The sequence below is a fragment of the Phoca vitulina genome, unplaced genomic scaffold (genome assembly GCF_004348235.1).
Source record: "Phoca vitulina isolate PV1807 unplaced genomic scaffold, GSC_HSeal_1.0 scaffold12, whole genome shotgun sequence".
NCBI classification, from domain to species: Eukaryota; Metazoa; Chordata; class Mammalia; order Carnivora; family Phocidae; genus Phoca; species Phoca vitulina.
Genome location: NW_022589715.1, coordinates 23,282,506 through 23,301,915, shown reverse-complemented (window position 1 = coordinate 23,301,915; position 19,410 = coordinate 23,282,506). Strand labels below are relative to the sequence as shown.

The 19,410-nt window shown below is 39.5% G+C and overlaps 1 protein-coding gene across 1 annotated transcript; it reads right to left on the bottom strand.

The window, feature by feature from the left end:
* Positions 1-405: 405 nt before the first annotated feature.
* Positions 406-18,685, bottom strand: DUSP11 (dual specificity phosphatase 11). Its single transcript, XM_032410673.1, has 9 exons — positions 18,296-18,685; positions 16,571-16,646; positions 11,886-12,017; positions 8,712-8,835; positions 5,045-5,105; positions 2,774-2,820; positions 2,424-2,499; positions 2,013-2,198; positions 406-887 (listed from the first exon to the last, which is right to left on the bottom strand). Exons 1-9 carry the CDS (start codon positions 18,394-18,396, stop codon positions 692-694), a joined length of 999 nt encoding a protein of 332 aa, XP_032266564.1. The 5' UTR covers positions 18,397-18,685; the 3' UTR covers positions 406-691.
* Between the last annotated feature and the right edge of the window lie 725 nt (positions 18,686-19,410).

Here is a 19,410-nt window from a genome sequence, read left to right as displayed (position 1 = left end):
CAGTTGATAACAATTACCTTGTCAGGTAAATTAACCAGCATTCTGGTTTATCAGTTTCTCTTGCCCAACTGACCGTCAATTTACCTAAAAGTTTATCCATTCCTGTGTTAGATGGCGTATCTGACAATTCAGTGAAAGAAGTTGGTCAAGTCCCACAACAGACTGCCAAAGAAAGAAACGTCTAATCACAAAAATACAATTACTGATTTCAAATAGATTTTAAAGAGATTGTCTCTTAGGTAGGTTTTAATAGAAATCTTGAACAGTTAGGGGGAAAAAAAGATAGCCTTAATGATTGGGTCAATAATAGAACATGACAAAAACACCAGAAATCTCTGCACATACACTCCTATCACAAGTCTAGTCAGAAAGAAATACATCGATAAGGAAGACAGAATTTTTAAGAAAATAATTTACAAGGGAAATTCTTTATTACCTTCTCAGTTCTAAAATACCATTTTCCTTTTTAAAAATTTAAGACTGAATGACAGATTATTTCCTTTACTGTTGCAAATACTGCAAATTTATCAGCCAAGAGGTAAGTATCAATGTAATTTTCCTTTAAGTTTGAACACATGAGGGAGCAATAAAACAGATTATAAACCTCATTTGACCTGATCTTATAAAAAGTCACTCCAGCTGGTCTTCAGTCGTGCTCTATCTGCAGAGAGATTTCCAGGACAGATCTGTGTCATTCAGTCCATCCACAATAGGCTGGATACGACAGTCTGTAGTAACTGCCAGGATACCACACTGTATTCTGGGCTGCTTGACTGGCGTTTGGCTTTACATTCCAAGAGTACCTCCTTTGGGAATAGTCCTCTCCAGGGGGACCAGGAGGAGGGACATGGCCTCTCTGGTAAACGTTCTGGTTCTGTGAAAATTTTCTTAAAGAAAACAAAAGTAATGAATTATTATTAGTTTTAGTAAAATATATTAAAAAGCTTTATAAAGTAATACAGACACTCTGGTTCTACTGTCTTCTGCTTGTACAACCTTAGCAGATAAATTGCTTCATCTTTGGATTTCTTACTTCTTTATAAAATGGAGGTAATACCTTCCATTTTCATGGCTTGTTTTCAAGGTAAATTAAGACAACATATTTAAATTACCTACCACAACACCTAGGCAACACAGTAGGTTCCCGGGTGCTATTCCAACCTTTCCCGACAGAGAGAAATGCCTGCACTTTTCTAATCAAATACTTTCTGCCCAAGTCTTGCAGAGTTGATGTGAGACAGTATTAAGGTATTTATTTTTAAAAACAGAAAGCTGCTTTCACTTTATAAATACATATATAAATTAGCTATAAAGTGTAGAAATTTTAATTATTAACTACACATGCAACAAATTTGGAAAATTAAGATTGAAATTTAATTGCTTCAAAAGCAAGATCGGTAAATTTATTACATCATACTGGAATTTTACTACTTTTTCCTATAATTTGTATTTACTCTTTAAATAACAATCTTCTGGGCGCCTGGGTGGCTCAGTTGGTTAAGCGACTGCTTTCGGCTCAGGTCGTGATCCTGGAGTCCCAGGATCGAGTCCCGCATCGGGCTCCCTGTTCAGCGGGGAGTCTGCTTCTCCCTCTGACCCTCCCCCCTCTCATGTGCTCTCTCTCTCATTCTCTCTCTCTCAAATAAATAAAATCTTTAAAAAATAAAAAAAAAAATAACAACCTTCTTTATTCTGCAAACTTTACCACTATTAATAGAGCCTAAGAATGCAAGTCCTTTTTGGTAATCACATCAAATTGTTGGCTTAAACTAAGTTTAAAATCAATGCAATTTTCTAAGTCCTTTTCCCAACTGCCTCTGAAAAGTCACATATTCCCCCCCATCCTATACTTTATTTTCCAGCCCTGAATGCAAAATATGGAGCAAATGATACCTCTGATCAGCTGACACTGATCAGCTAGAAAACATCAATTCTCACCATTCTCATGTGTTTGCAATAATTTACAATATAAATTTCTATTTCAATTCTAGGAAAGGGGACAGCAGAGATACCTTACTGACTGCTGCAAATCCTGGGTCTGGGTGTGGAAATGCCGAGAAGGTACTGGGTAACCTTGGGTCTGATATAGGTTATACCAATGTCCTTGGTTAACAGACTTAATAGTGGTGTGGACAGGTTCCATCATATGTGTTGCATCTTCAAAACCACTTGATCTGGATACACCGGAATCCCAATTCCTCAAAGAGAACATTCCCACACAGTATTAATGGTTTCCAAATTCTGTAGCCAATTTAGTGAGGATATTTCGGCCCATGAAAATAAGAATCCCATCCTCCCCTCCCTGTTTGTTTAGAGTTCCCCAAGCAAGTAAATAAGCTACAAGAAGAATGGATATGTACAACTTAAATGATGTAAAAAAAGATCTCCCTAACCGGAGATCTCACATATAAAATGCAACTTACTTTCTGATGGGACCTTTCTGAAGGTCTTCAATGTAGTTTTGTCTTTCCAAGCAATGTCCGCGGCACCTATTGAATACTGAAGAGTGGATGAACTGTTAGAAATCACTGTACAAATAGCAAATCCTTCCCAGAGAAAGCAGATCAAAGCTGAAATCCACTGACTAATTATTCAGGCAGTTATACCTCACTATTTCCAGATACATCCCTTTCAGCAAAAGAATGTATTGTGTCAGAGCAAATGAATTACAAACATTTCTTTTTTCTAAAATCTGAGAAATTCATCTACATTTTTATAAAAGGAAAACATACTTTTATAAAAAGGAAAAAATAGTGACAACCCTCATACTTACATTCAATTGCATCATCTGGCCTCATGCCTTGTACATCAATCAAATATCTAATAAAACAACATAATTCAAGTCATTTATATATATGAAAAAAAAAATCAAGTGTTGAATTTTCAAAAAAGGTCCAATTTCACTTACAAATATATATCTAAAAATCCTAAGAAAATATTAGCACATCTAATCCAATAATTATTAAAGAATGATGTATCATGACCACAAAAAGACTTTATTCCAAGGATGACCCAACTTTAGCAAATATATTAATATAATTATTTACATTAACACAACAATTTAATTAATAAATGAAAGAAGAAAATACAGGACCAAATTGGCAGACGTTAAAAAGGTATCTGATAAAAATACAACAGTCATTTTTGTTTTTTTGGTTTTGTTTTTTAAGATTTTATTTATTTATTTGAGAGAGAGTGAGAGAGCAGAGCAGGGGGGAGGGGCAGAGGGAGAGGGAGAAGCAGACTCCCCGCTGAGCAGGAAGCCCAACATGGGGCTCAATCCTGGGGCCCTGGGATCATGACCTGAACTGAAGGCAGACGCTTAACCCACTGAGCCACCCAGGCGCCCCACAACAGTCATTTTTATCAAAGTATTTTGTATACTAGAAACAGGAGACTTAATATGACAGAGTATTTATCAGGAACCAACAATAGCAAAAGACAAATTGGGAAGAATATTAACATCAAATCTAAATACCATCTAACCAACTATATGGGCCAGAAGCAGCTTAGGAGTCACTCTCACCGCCAGCCATCTCTCCCTCACCCTCATCTGCAACATACTACAAGTCCTAACAATGTGCATCTCTAGAATATGTCCACATCCTTCTACCCAAATGACCACCACATCCTGGTCCAAGCCACCATCATGCCTTGATTTCTACAAAAGCCTAACTTTTCTCCTTGCTTCCATTCTTCCCCCCACCCCCGCAGCATATTCTCCAGTTAGCAGCAAAACGATGGCTTGAAAATGCAAATTTGATTATGTTCTATATACTCACCCTTAAAAAAAAGTTCAGTGGTTTTCAATTACTCTTAAGATAAAGTCTAAACACAGACCTGCATGATCTAGCTCCTCCCCATACTTCCAGCTCCATTTTAAACTTTTTTTAAAGTAATCTTTATGGCCAATATGGGGCTTGAACTCAAGATCCCAAGATCAAGTCACATGTCCTTCTGACTGAGTCAGCCAGGTGCCCCTCCAGCTCATTTTAAACTTTTTTTTTAAACTAATCTCAAAAAAAAAAACAAAAACAAACAAGTAATCTACACACCCAACACGGGGCTCAAACTCATGATCCTGAGATCAAGAGTCACATGCTCTCCCTACTGAGCCAGCCAGGCACTCCCACCCCCAACCTTTTTTTTTAAACTTTTCAGCTCCATTTTAACACCGTATTTCCCATGGCCCAGCCTCCCTGGCTCGTTCCAACACAGCATATGCTTTCCTATTATCAGTCTTTCCTGTTCCTTATGCCCAGAATTCTCTCCCCAGTGTCTAACAGGTTAATACCTCAACATCCTTCAGATATCAGCCCAAACATCCCCAAAGAAACATTCTGTATTCTCCATGCTAAGGTCAAATCCCTATTAACATGCTCTTATGTACCATGTCCCTCTCCTTGGCATTTGTCAGAGCTCTAATTCCACATGCATTTGTGTGATTCCTGAATGTCTATTCTCTCTCTAGACTGTTAGAGTTCACAAAAAGCAAGTCAAGTCTCTGAAGTCTTTCTGCTAGCACCCAGCATGGTGCTTACAGAGAACAGATGCTCAGTCTTTTCTGAATGAACAAATGTATAAATTCTTTGATTCAGAAATTCCATTCTGAGTGAAATTATCTGAGAAAATAGCATATATATTCAAATTTGTTCATACAGGAATGTTCACTGATTCAGTGTTTTAAAGTATTAAAAACTTCTGACTTTTATGTTCATCAGGAAGCAAAGGAACAATGCAGCTTCTAAAAAAGAATGAGGTTTCCAAATACTTTCATAGGAAGATGTCCACGATATATTAAATTATAGAACGGGGTATCTAAAATATTACACCATTAAATTACATGTATATACTTATATCTCTCTGCATTTTTAAGACTGAAAAAATACATACTAAATTATTACTGGTGGTAATCTTTGGGTGAGGAGCAAGACTGCTTTCTACTTCATACCTTTCAATACCGACTGCATTGTTTGCAACTAGCTTACACTACTATTGTAAACACAACTTAAACGTGGTCTGTCTTTTGGGGTTGGCAACTCACCTGCAGATGAGATAGCCAGTCCTGTTTAAACCATGGGTACAATGAACACCAATGAGTTTGTCTACAAAACAAGGAATACAGAGTTAAGTAAGTGAAGTAGATACATTTCTACAATTTTCTTTAGAGTACCATTTATTAGTTGCCACAACACTACCACTCCCCTGAAGAGGAATAATTGATAAAGAGTGTGTTATTTTAGGAATACACTATAAAGAATCATGTAACATAAAGTAGAAATTCACTGCCTCTGAGAAATTCTGCATAGCCCCTCTTAGCTGCAATCGTGTAAACTGGAGAAGGCCTGGTCAGGTACTAACAGCTAAAATGGCACTGAGAGGAACCCAGCTTCTTAACATAGGATGTCCATCAGCAACTGATTTAATTATAGAAAATGAGAGCAAAAAGAAAAAAAAAACAGGCTAGAAGAATGAAACTTGTTTTTGAGTGAGACAAATCAAATGCCTTTTCTTTGGATACTGAATATGAAAAAGAACAGTTTCTGCGGGACTCACGAATCCCCAAAGCGCTTCCATCTCTCCTCTCATTTGCTGCTCCTCACACACCAGTCTGTGTGCTGGTGAAGCACCTGGGGAAGCAGCACTGTTCATATTTTACGATGAAAAAGTGAGAATTGGAGATGTAAGCCCAAGCTGCACAGCAGCCAGACAGAACAAAGACTAGAATCAAGTCTAAGATTTTTCCAACCTGTGCCATAGTATTTCTTAGTCCATCATTAAAAAAAATTATGCGAGGGGTGCCTGGGTGGTTCAGATGGTGAAGTGTCTGCCTTCAGCTCAGGGGCTCAGGTCATGATCTCCAGGTCCTGGGATTGAGCTCCATGTTGGGCTCCTGGCTCAGCAGGGAGCCTGCTTCTCCCTCTCTCTCTGCCTCTCCCCCTGCTCATGTTCTCTCTCTGCCATCTCTCTGTCTCAAATGAATAAATAAAATCTTAAAAAATAAAATGAATTAAAAAATTATGCGAGAAATTAAATAAAAAACAATCAGGTGTAGTTGATCTCTGCAAAATGTATGTCTGTGACTAGGAGGTGTCTGATAGGAAAGCACTCGTCATCTCCTGCCCGAGCTACTATCTCCCTACCTCTAAATTTTGTCTCTTTCAAGTGACCCTTCATATGGAAGATGTGATCTTCCTAAAATATAAACTCGTAGGGTTGCTCCCTTGCTTAAAAACCTCCATTTAGCACAGCATTTAGAACTCTTTATAAACGGTATCATCAATCTCTCCAACTGAACTGCATGACCACAATGATTCAAACTAGGACTTACAGGGACCTCCATGATCCACCTCCTCCTGCCCCCTGCCAACCTCTCAGATCCCATTTCTACACCCTGACCTCACACACGTTCCCCACTCCAGCTACACTGGCCTCCTTACTCAAACATGCCAGCATAGTCATGCCTCAGGGCTCTGCACCAACTATTCCCTCTGCTTTGGAACACTGTCCCCCCAAACTCCTCAGATAGCCAATGGTTCCTCACTTCTTTTAAGGCTCTACTCAAATGACATCTTAATAGAGAGGCCTTCCCTGATCACCCACACGCCATCACTTCTGAATCCTGTTTGCTATTCTCCAAAGCACCTTATCACCATCTGACATTTCATATAGTTACTTATTTATCCCCCTCCCCCACTAGAATGCAGAGTATAAAAGGGCAAGAACTTTCTTCTGTTCCTGCTTCCTAGAACAGTGCCTTTAACTTAAAAAGTGTCCTATAAATGTTTGTTGAAAATGAACATGTGAATTCTACGCCCTTTCACACCATCCTCTGGTCATTCCAGAGGCTGCCACTCCCGGGCACAAGGTCAAGGCCTATGCCTTTTGCACCTGTTCCCCAAACCGGGACATTCCTTTTCTCATTCTGGCAAAATCCTCTTCCCCACAGCCCAGCTCAAATGCTGTCTCCTCAGTCAGACCTCCCTCAACCTCTCCTCCATATTCCTTAATTGCACTTAATTCTTTTATTATAATTAACCCACTGTCTTATAGGTACCACCCGTTTATCTTCCCAGGTAACTGTTAGTTTCTAATGAACAGAGACTGCTATCACCTCCGCATCCCTGTGCCCTACCAACAAATCTAAAAGGCTCTCGACATTTACCGAATCAACATATTTTCTGAGTCTCTACCAGTTCTAGGGAGTGGAGAGTCTGTGCCTCTTCATCGGGGAGCCTGGTATCTGTGGGAGGGGCCTAGAGCAGAGGTAGCCAAAATGGATCCTAAGCAAGCCCCGGAGACCGCCAGGGCAGAGAGCAGAGCGAAGGCAGCACTACACAGGCAGACGACCAACACGGGAGAGCGTGTGAACAAACAAGGTCTGCAGAGCGGTTCACGCGGCCTCGGACGGACCTGCAGCCCTCGCAGAACAGAAGGGACAGCGGAGGGCAGCTGCACGCGTGGGAGCCGGGAAGCCACGGGCAGGATGGCAGCTGCTCCCTAACGCCTTCCGTCTTACGAAGTAATGTTTCCGAGACACGGTAACACCAATCACAGAATCGACCTCCTCCTTAGACGACGTGGTTGTCAGAGGCAGGGCCGAGCCTCTCAAGTTTTAAAATTAAAGTACAGGCAAGATCCGGAAACAGGCCTTAAGATATTTAGGAGCTGGTGCCTGCATTAGGCAACCAGGTTATAGTTTGAAAAATTACCTTAAAATTCCCATCTCTTTCTCTCTCTCACCTCCCACCCCCTATTTTCCCACCTCCATCTCTATTTTTTCTCCCCTACTCCCTGTTTATGTGTGTATGTGTGTGTATATGTATATATGGAATATTTATTCTGTCATATTTATTTAACAAAACATATGCTCCTCAAGCTTAAGTTAGAAAAAGAACAAAATGAGCACACTTGGTCCTGTAAGTCAGTGGCTTTCCAAGGACAAAGGATTCCTCAGTCTTAAAATATGGCAAATACCACATTCTTTCTGATAGCCAGATGCCAGAAATAGGTAGGTGGATCCTTAAAATTCAGAAGCTAATAGCTTACTAAGATCTATTTCCCACACAGTAAGGTAGATCTTAAAGCAGGAACAAGAAACACCAGCTTTTTAAAGCCCTTCTGTCTGAATGAGAGGTGGTCGTGTCCCCCTGCATCTGTGCCCGAAGGGGAAAACCGGCAGGAGTATCTGAAATGCGCACGATGGGGACGCTGCCCCACTGGCGCGCCTTGTTCTGCTCTGCTTCCAGGGCTCCGTCTCCACACCTTTTCCTTTTGTTGTCTCTCTTATATACCCTAAGACCTTGACATCTTTTTTCTTGTTTTCAGCAGAGGGTCACACAAGCCATGCTCCCCATACCTCTGACCCAATACCGTGACACCCTTAACCTTTTCCCCCGCCTCTCACCTCTGAACCAGTAAATAAGACAAAAGAATGTTTTTATTTTAGTATATATTTCCCAGTCACATATTTTAAAAAAGAGAGGAGGAAGCTAGTTCATTCACATTTCTCATTAAAACCACTTCTCAAACTAAATTATTTGTGACTATGAAAGGAAAAACACCTCACTCTATCTGCACCATCTGACATTTCTACCTTAACATTATCATATACAACAGGCCTAATGTTAAAACTATGAAAAATAGTAAAAATCCCAAACCCATTCAAAATGCATACCAAAGTTCAGGTAAGAGAAAAAAACCAAACTCACCGTTATCTGTATTTTCTTTTAAAAACTCATTAACAGCACATTTGAATTTAAAAATAGTGTCATCATCAGGCACCTGATGCCCAATTGTATAAATTTTTAAGTAAGGAATAGTTTCTGGTAAGTCCTGTAAGGCAAAACCATGAAAATATGTATTATTTCATTTGTAAGGAAAGAAGTAAAAAATAATCAGAGAAGCCAGACTACAAACCAAGAGATTATTAATAAACATAGTTTGTCAGTAATTCTGATAAAAGAGCCATTTTTTCCCCAGGCTGTTCCAACTGGGAAGTATCATCTGATTTTCATTAAAACTACAGAATGGAAAAAAACAAAAACAAAAAAACCCTACAGAATGGATAGGCAATAGGCATACAAGCCTGAAAGCCAAGTCCATGTGAATGAATGCATATAAAACGATGAATTATGTAAGTAGTTTTACTTAATGTTTTATATTTTAAGGGTCATAAAGCAGCTGTGATTTAAGCAGAACAGTAGAACAGCATCAGAAAAACTTGGATTTGAATTGTAAGATAAAGCAAATTGCAGGCACTGTTGAGAACTGGTATTCTTGAGGTGGGAGAAATTAGACACCAATAAAAGAAGTGGTTAAGTGAAAATCCTATAGTTCTGAATTTAAATGGAAAGTACCAGTATGAACCTATGATTTATTTTATACTAAAAATAAACATACACATTTCCTAGCCGTGACCACAGAAAAAGCCTAGAAACAACTAATGTCATGTCTAAAAGACTCAGGAGCACTGAGTTTCTAATGAGAAACACTGAGAAGCAACTGGGCAAAGACAGGGCCTCCATTTGTGCCTCAATGAGAATAATAACTGCAATGAAGTACATAATGATACAAAAAGTAAATAAAATTTACTGGTCACCACTGGAGGATATTAGTGAATCAACTCATTATTTTGATACCTGTTAAATAAAAGAATCATGCCTCTGTAACTGGTCAACCAAATAGATGATGAGGGGAAGCTTCTCTTGATAGAAATATACCCAGCTAATAAATGAAAAAGGAATAGAATTCACTATTTTCTGAAGTCCCAAATGAATTAACAGGTGTAGATATCAATCATCAGTGATTACTAGTACCACAAAAAGAGATAATCACTTTATGTCTCCACAGAAGAACACATCATCACCTCTGAAACTGTCTTGCAAAAAAAAAAAAATAAAAAAAAAATTCAAGCCTGAATCTGATCAAGCCTCTAGGTCCAACTACCAATTTACAGGAAATAAAAGGATTGAAGAATATGTTAACAACACATGCAGAAGGAATCATCAAATCAGAATGAACTACCTGGTTTCTTAAAAAAATAAAATTTACCAGGGGATAAAAAAGAAAGTGAGAGAGACATGAAGGGAGAATCTACAGACTAAATAGAACTTCAGAGACCTAATTATCAAAGGCAAAGTGTGGACCTTATTTGGATTTAATTCAAACTCTTAAAAAACCTTTTTTATGACATTTAAAAGACAATTAAAAATTTGAGTACTGACTGGATATTTAATGTTAAATAATGACAGTAAAAAATAAAAGTCCTGTATTTTAAACATATATACCAAAAATGTACAGGTGAAATTATATGATATATGGTATCTGCTTCAAAATAACACAGAACGGGGTGAAACCAGTAGATATACAGATGAAACATGATAGCCATCAATTAGTAAAGATTAAAGCTGGATGAGTTCATGGGTGTACAATGTTTACCCACAGTATTATGTCTACTTCTGTGTATGTTTAAAATTTGTGATAACTGTTTAAAAACAAAACGACACTGGAAAACAGTTTGATGGTTTCTCAAACCATCAAAGGTTTCTAAACGTTGAACTACCATATGATCCAGTAACTTCCACTCCTACGTATATATTTAGAAGAGTTGAAAGCAGGGATCTGACTCAATACTGGTATACCATCATTCACAGCAGCATTATTCACAATAGCCAAAAAGTGGAAACAACTCAAGTGCCCATCAAAGGTTAACAGATAAACAAAATATGGAATGTATACATAATGGAGTATTTATTAGCCATAAAAAGGAATGACATTTTGTTACATGGATGAACCTTGAAAACATTATGTTTAATGAAGTCAGACACAGAAGGACAAATATTGTAGGATTCCACTCATATGAAGTACCTAGAATAGTCAAATTCACAGAGACAGAAACTACCATAGAGGTTACTGCTGTAGGGAGAGGAAGTGGAATTATTTGTTTAATGGGTGTAGTTTTCGTTTAGAATGATGAAAAACTTTTGGTTATAGACAGTGATGATGGTTACACAACACTGTGAATGTATTTAATGCCACTGAATTGAATGCTTATGATTGGTTAAGATGATAATTATTTATGTATATTTGACCACAATAAAAAAAAAACAAGAGGAATAACTAAATTTAAGTGTCAATTCTTCCTTTTTTGAGACTCAAGTTTTATCATCTATAAAATTAGCAACTGTAATAATCATCTATCCCCCGAGCGTAGCACAGAGTAAGCACTCAGGAGATACCAGTACTCCTACTACTTCATCAGCAAACGACTGTTGTGAGGATTAACTAAGTTAATGCATGTAAAAGTACTTTTTAAATAGCCAACTGATTTACAAATATTAATAAACATTAGGTGTTACTGTTGTACAAGGCCATGAAATTGGTCAGAAGGATAATTCCATCCCACTGATATGCCACATAGGCCAACAGATCATATGTGCTTCTGTCTTTTATCAAGAGATATTAGGAAAAGAAAAGCATGAAATTTAGAGAGCAGTTGTCTTTTACCATGATACTCACATGCTCAGGCAACTGCTTAAAATAAGTGCTAAAGACATAATGGATATTCATTTCTTTCCTTTTAGGGCTGCTACTATTCTTACTGAAAGCTTATTTCATTTTCAAAATATGGAACATGGAAGCTTATAAAATTTCTTCAGCACATAGCCTACTGTCCCATATTACAGTTTAATTCATGTCTTTAATCTCATTTTGAGACACCAATTAGAAATACGTACTTAAGGAAACCACCAAGTTCCCTTTTTGAATTATTACCCATGGAAGAAAACCAGGATTCACCTTAGCATAAGATGATAATTCCTGAATTACTAAGCATTATTACAGTATCAGAAAGTAGGTTCTTTTCAGTGAAGGGTTCCATTTACCTCTGGTTTATAATAGCGGTGAGTATAAGTTAAATCAATAATTAGTCCAAGTTCTTCATTCTGTTTTTGGATTTTGTTAAAAAGGTCCAAGGGTGAAAAACGTTCTTCTGGAGCAAGGTTCTTTTCAAAACTCTGTTAGAGAGAATGAAATAAGAGCAAACATGTGCTTAAAATCCTTTTCCATTTATTCAAGCCTTGTGATGCCAACACACAATGAGATTCAAAGCAAAGTTTCCATTCTGCTGAAATTTACAAGCTATGTTACAATCCTTTCTTCTAGAGATGAGAGGGAAGAAAATAAGCTCACTTCTAATGTATTTATTTGTGTTTGCTGGATGTTGATCTCCTAACCAGACTTTAACTCCCAGAAGGCTGGGACTGCATCAGTTTTGCCCACCACTGTATCTCCAGCTCCACGTGGAACACCTGTAAATAGGTACTTCTTTTGTTTGTTTGTTTTTAAAGATTTTAATTATTTATTTTGACAGAGAGAGACACAGCGAGAGAGGGAACACAAGCAGGGGGAGTGGGAGAGGGAGAAGCAGGCTCTCTGCCCCAATGTGGGGCTTGATCCCAGGACCCTGGGATCATGACCTGAGCCGAAGGCAGACACTTAACGACTGAGCCACCCAGGTGCCCCTAAATAGGTACTTCTAAATACTTCTTGAATATTCATATATACGAAGGGTGGCTTTTATTGCTAAATACTCTTTTATGTATTTGGCTTATTTACGTACTCTGCTCATGGATCTGTTTGGTTATTCAAATGCGAGCAACACGCTTTTTTTTGGGGTGGTGATTAATAGACTAGTTTTTAGAGCAGTTCTAGGTTCAAAGCAAAACTGAGCAGAAAGCAGAGTTCCTTCTTATACCCTCTCTCCTTTACCCCACACAGCTTTCCCCCATCAACATTCCAAACCACTGTGGTCCATCTGTTAGAATAATCAATGAACCAACACTGACACGTCATTTTCAAAGTCCACAGTTTACGTTACAAATCACTATGTATTATACATTCTATGGGTTTTGATCAATGTATGACACGTATTTACCCTTATAGTATCACACAGAATAGTTTCACTGCCCTAAAAATCCCCTGTGCTCTAGCAACACTTTTAATACAGGCTTAATACCTGGCAGGGCTACATGATCTACTTCCACCATTATTCTTCTTTTACAGAATTTTCCTGGCTATTTAGGTTTACTTTTCTTTATGAGTTGTAGAATCGGCCTATTTGAGATGATGTTAAATTTATAACAAATAAACTTAGGAAGATTTGACAGATTGATGATGTTGAGTCTTCCACATAATACTGTGAAACTTTTGAAGAGTAAATTAATTACAAGGCATACATACAATCTCTCCAATAAGCTTCTTGCACACTTGGAGCTGATGGATCATATATCATCTCTAGCCATGTGAACAACTAACTTTAGGTAACTAATTTAAGTCACAAACCGTTTAGGAAGCCTTCCTATCTGTTATCATTTCCCCCTCCTTTGAATTCCTTGGTATTTCTTGCCATGGCATTTATGTGACACTTAACATATTCTATTTTATTTATTTATTTATTTTTTATTTTTTTAAAGATTTTATTTATTTATTTGACAGAGAGAGACACAGCGAGAGAGGGAACACAAGCAGGGGGAGTGGGAGAGGGAGAAGCAGGCTTCCCATGAGCAGGGAGCCCGATGCGGGGCTCGATCCCAGGACCCTGAGATCATGACCTGAGCCGAAGGCAGACGCTTAACGACTGAGCCACCCAGGTGCCCAACATATTCTATTTTAAATTCCAACGTGCATGAGAAGTGACAGTCAAGTATTGGGGCTGCTTTTCTTTGGGTGACTTCCATAAAACACACAGGAAATCAATGTGACATTTTACTCCCTGACTCTAAGCATGACTAAGACCTGCACTGGGGTGCTTATGCAGCTCTGTAATTCCCTTTACAGTGCCTAAATAATCCCAATGCTGAATACAGATAACCTGAGTATACAGAGCTAGGAGGAGGCTTTTTATCACTATATCATACAGGAAAGATTTGTGGCTGTGTGAAGGAAGGGAAACCGCAGAGTCTTCCTATCTTCTATCTTGCTGATGTACTTTTAGGCAAGGGGCTAAGCAGGGACCCTGGTAGAACTCAGGAATCCACTTTTAGAGGCCATGGAGTAGGGAGTTAGGGAATTAGGACAGTTGCACAGAGAAAAGAAGAAATATAGGAGATAATTCACAGTAACCACAAATGGGGGGGGTCATTCCACAAATATTTGCTAATATTTATTATATGCCAAACACTATTCAACTTATTCAACAGCACCACGTTTGTGTTGATGGATGTGAATAAGAACCATATGTTTACCTATATGAAAAGACTAGTTTTTAAGTCCAGATGCAGAAGAACTGACATAATAGGTGAGAAAGGAACTCTGACCTATGAGTCACAAATTAAATAAATTCCCAATACATTCAAAGTGGGCTTTTTCAGATACCAATCCATTCTATGCTGGGCAGTTTAATGAGACATGAGTCTCTTCTCGCTTTTTTTATACTGGCCAAATGCTTTTCCCACCTATTCCTTCCTTATTTCAAACAAAAACACAATTTTCAGAATTTCCATGCTGAAATCCTGACTTACTAATCCAGGTCATTGGGGTTCTTTTTTGGGGGGGGGGAAGGGGTTTGGTTATGATGATGGGAGTGAAGAGGTCTTATTAGCATTTAGTCAATGCGGATCATGGATGCTAGAAATCTTGCCAAATTCATACAATCCTACAAATGTGTCTCACACCTTTTTTTTTTTTTAGATAAGAGACTTTATTGCCCTGCAATTAAAAGTATTCAAACAGGGGCACCTGGGTGGCTCAGTCAGTTAAGCGTCTGCCTTCAGTTCAGGTCATGATTCCAGGGTCCTGGGATTAAGCCCCATGTCGGGCTCCCTGCTCAGTGGGGAGTCTGCTTCTCCCTCTCCCTCTGCTCCTCCCCCTGCTTGTGCTCTTTCTCTCTCTCTCAAATAAATACATAAAATGTTAAAAAAATAATAATAATAAAATAAAAGTATTCCAACACTTATTTTTCTACATAGCTTACTGTGAGTGATCAGTGTTAAATAAAAATATTAATTTTCATCATCTGCTTCATGTCTTCTTAACCAATTCTTCACTTTTCATTCCAATTGCATGCCTTTGAGGCAATGAAGAATTTTCTACCACCTTAGTTATGGACTGGAACATTCACCTGCAGCTACCTAAATGCTCATTACATGCAGTTGTGCTCCTAGTGGTTTTATCGCAGCCATCCTCGGAGAGTTTTCGGAAAACGTCAGGACGATCTTCATTCATCTTCCCCTCACAGGCTCTGCTGCACCTCCAAGAGCCCGGTGACAGGCCTGTAGGAGCTGCTGCCCACCCCCACATCGTGCCTCGGCGGCCACGCGGACAATGACTTTTGAATATCCTTCCTGTTCAATGCTCATACAGGTGAAAAACTGTTTCATAATTATCTAAGCCTTAAAATCTAACTTCATTTCACAAATAAATACAAGAGTTTTTTTGCCTAGTTTTAAAGTACATTGAATTTTCCAAGATAGTAATCACAGTATCAGCCAAGTAAAGGTCATATACTTTGTTTTATGAAAATCTACTAAGAGCTATTCACTGTCACGGAAATTCCTGCCAGTAAGGCAAGAAAATCCACCTAGTTCAATCTGCATTTGCAGTTTTTGTATTCATGGTGCAAGTTAACTGACTACGTTTTTATTTCTAATATAGTCATGCCCAAATATTTACATATTGAAAATTTTTTTAATTATTATTTTTTTTACTTAAAGATTTTATTTATTTGACAGACAGAGACACAGAGAGAGAGGGAACACAAGCAGGGGGAGTGGGAGGGGGAGAAGCAGGCTTCCTGCGGAGCAGGGAGCCCGATGTGGGGCTCGATCCCAGGACCCTGAGATCATGACCTGAGCTGAAGGCAGACGCTTAACGACTGAGCCACCCAGGCATCCCTACATATTGAAATTAATACATATTACTTTATTATAAGTTACTTTATTTATTGTTTATATTATTGGTTTCAGCATTACATTGATTTTTCTCTTTAAAATTAAGTATGGAAGTAGTATTTATTATGAATTTTATTTCAGAATAGTGAAGGGGATATAACAAAGTATTTGCTATTAAAAAGGGACAATGGAGGGGTGCCTGGCTGGCTCAGTTGGTAGAGCATGTGACTCTTTTTTATTTATTTATTTGACAGAGAGAGAGAGAGAGCGCACAAGCAGGAAGAACGGCAGGCGGAGGGAGAGGGAGAAGCAGGCTCCCGATGAGCAGAGAGCCTGACATGGGCTCGATCCCAGGACCCCGAGATCATGACCTGAGCCAAAGGCAGACGCTTAACCAACTGAACCACCCAGGCACCCCCACTTTTTTTTTGACCCCGAGATCAAGACGTGAGCTGAGATCAAGAGTCAGACACTTAACCAACTGAGCCACCCAGGCGCCCCTGAGCATGGGACTCTTGACCTTTGGGTCGTGAGTTCAAGCCCCACATTGGGTACAGAGATTACTATAAAAAATAAAAACTTAAAAAAAAGGGGGGGAGCATGGAGTGTGACATGGTTGAGCACCAGTGTTCTACATCATGAATTCGGATTTGTGAAATCCTGAATCAACTTTTGCTCACCTTTTTCAAAGGAACTTTGAAAGCAATGAAACGAGTCCCAGGCATCCGTTGTCCAACTGGGAGGTAGTCTTTCCACCTATTAATACATTTTTTGTTAGCCAAATTTTATGTTAGCCCGTCTCCCTGCATAAAATGAAGGCTCCTTGTAAATGGAAACCATAGCCCACACAATAGGTCCCCTCTTCTCTTTGCTTTGAATTTTGTTGTTCCACTTATTCAACGCCACTTAGTAACAACTTCTACCATCCTAGATACAAGGCCACAAAACAGTGCAAAGGTCTCAACAAATAGGGCAGATCTAAAACCAGAGTTGGCCAGTACTTCTGTATCCCTGATAAAACCTAGACTAATCCTGATTACTAAGATGTCATTAATGCATACCTGTTGAAATAATTTAAATTCAATTCTTTCACTTCACAGTTTATTTTTAGTCCTTATACAACTGATGCCATCAAAATCAGTCAATAGGGAACTTCAAGTTCATATTTTAAAAGACAACCTGATAGAAAAGGGACCGTGAACTTCACTTAGTAATGTTAGGAGTCACAGTGAAAAGTGATATTTGAGCTGATGTCTGTAGGATGAGTTAGTTAACTAAGGTTAATTCAGTATAGCTGAAGCACAGAAAGTGAGGACAAAAGTGGCACAAGATGGGGCTGGAGAAGCAAGAGAGAAGTCTAGAATATGCAGAGTCTTAAAGACCATGTGTAAAAAGTTTCTTTTTATTCTTTTTTTTTTTTTAAAGATTTTATTTATTTATTTGACAGAGAGATAGCAAGAACAGGAACACAAGCGGGGGAGTGGAAGAGGGAGAAGCAGGCTTCCTGCCGAACAGGGAGCCCGATGTGGGACTCGATCCCAGGACTCTGGGATCATGACCTGAGCCGAAGGCAGACGCTTAACGACTGAGCCACCCAGGCGCCCAGTTTCTTTTTATTCTTAAAACAATGTTTTTGGTATATGTTTATGAGCAATATTTGAACTAGTCTATTAAAAGGACTTCTTGTGTGAAGAATGGATTGGAAGGCAACAAGAGTAGATACACGTACACTAGTCAGGACCTAACTGCAACAGATCAGGCAAATTCTGTCTTAAGATGCTGACAGATTAAAGATATTCAGGAGATAAAATGAAGGGGACTTGATGTAGGAAATGGGAGGAAAGGAAGGTCTCAAGGAATACAAGAGTTCAATGCACACACGAGCAAGGTCTCAAAATTAATCATCTGTACAGAAGCAGCGGTCTCAAATGAGACGTGTTAGGAAGCAACAGTATGTGATCCCTGTGATTCCTGGAAACAATATAAAATCAACTTTTTCGGTGGAAAGTTCGGACATCCTGGCGGGTTTTTTTCACTCGAACTTGGTTCTTATTAGTCATATTTGCTGTGCCGAAATAACACGGCACGAGGAATTGTGGGAGACTCCAATCTGGTAATTAAGGGGTGTCCCCAACACTGGCAGTCCCATCTTCAAAAGCCGTCCCTCTGCATTTTACCGGAAAAGCAATGGCCAGAGCCTCGCTTTTAACAGAATGGGGAGAAATCAGAACCTCACAGATGATCAGATACTGTGGGCGGAGCAGCGAGAGCATCACTGCCTCCCAGCTAGGGCGGACCGGCCAAGCGCTCGGCGGGGACTGGGGCAGATAGACACCACAAGCGATGGAGCCCAGGCCCGGGAGCTCCGAGCTGGAGGGCCACGCCCAGGGGCCAAGGCGGATTACCTTTCCGGGACGTGGTTTCCGCGCTTCTTCTTGGCTGAACTACGTCCAGAGAACGCCCGTCCCTGGCCCCAGCCGCCGCGGGCATGATGCCACTGGCTCATCTGGGCCCCAAGATGCCGCCCACCCAACGGCAAGAGCGACAAAGCCGCCAGCCCAGGGCCCTCGGTGCCAAAACAAGATCCCGGACCGGAAGCGAATAGGCAGCAACCCACGCAGTTCCCGGGCCCTTTACTACTGCGCACGCGCCACCGACAGACGTGATGACGTCACCACGCTGGCTGGCCGACTGTAGTTTGATTACTAAACAGGAGTCAGGGAACCACAGTGCCCTCCTAAGCTGGGGGCCGGTAGCACAGGTTCGATGAGCGTGTACGGACACTTAAGGATTCAAATAGTACAGGATATGGAATGAAAGTTAAGTCTCACTTCTCCAGTTCCTTGTGTGGTTCTTCCAGATATTTTCCAACTGCTCACATTCATACTTATTGTGTGTGTGTGTGTGTGTGTATACACTTGTACATATATGGATATCTCCTATTTTATACAAAAGCAGTTAGTGTATGTACCCTACAATCTATCTTGGGTACTGATTTTCCCAGTCAATTTATGCATACATCCGTTCTGTTCTTTTTAATGCCTGGTATGCATAGTATTTCATTGATTATAAGAAACATAATCTATATATCCAGTCCAATATTGATGGACTTTTAGTTATTTTCAGGTTTTTGTTCTCTGTTACAGACAGGCTGCAACGTAAATGCCCTGAAATATGTATACGTCTATATCTAAATCCCTAGAGATAGAACTGTTGGCGTGAAGGATATGTAGACTTAAAATTTGGAAAGATACTGCCTCACTACCCTCCAAAATACCGCACCAGCCTGCACTCCCACTCACGGTGAAACTGTTACTGGATTGTTATCATGCACTAGGTTTCACATTAGAGGTTGACAGTAGGTATTTAGGTTATAGACAAAACAAAAAAATAACTAAGAGAGATAAGAGTAAAAGCTCAAGTCTAAGGTTGCCACACAGTATCAGGGATAGGGATCTGTACCTGTTAGAAAAGCTCTGAATTTCTGCTCTACCTGGAACAGCAAAGGACAGCATGTCCT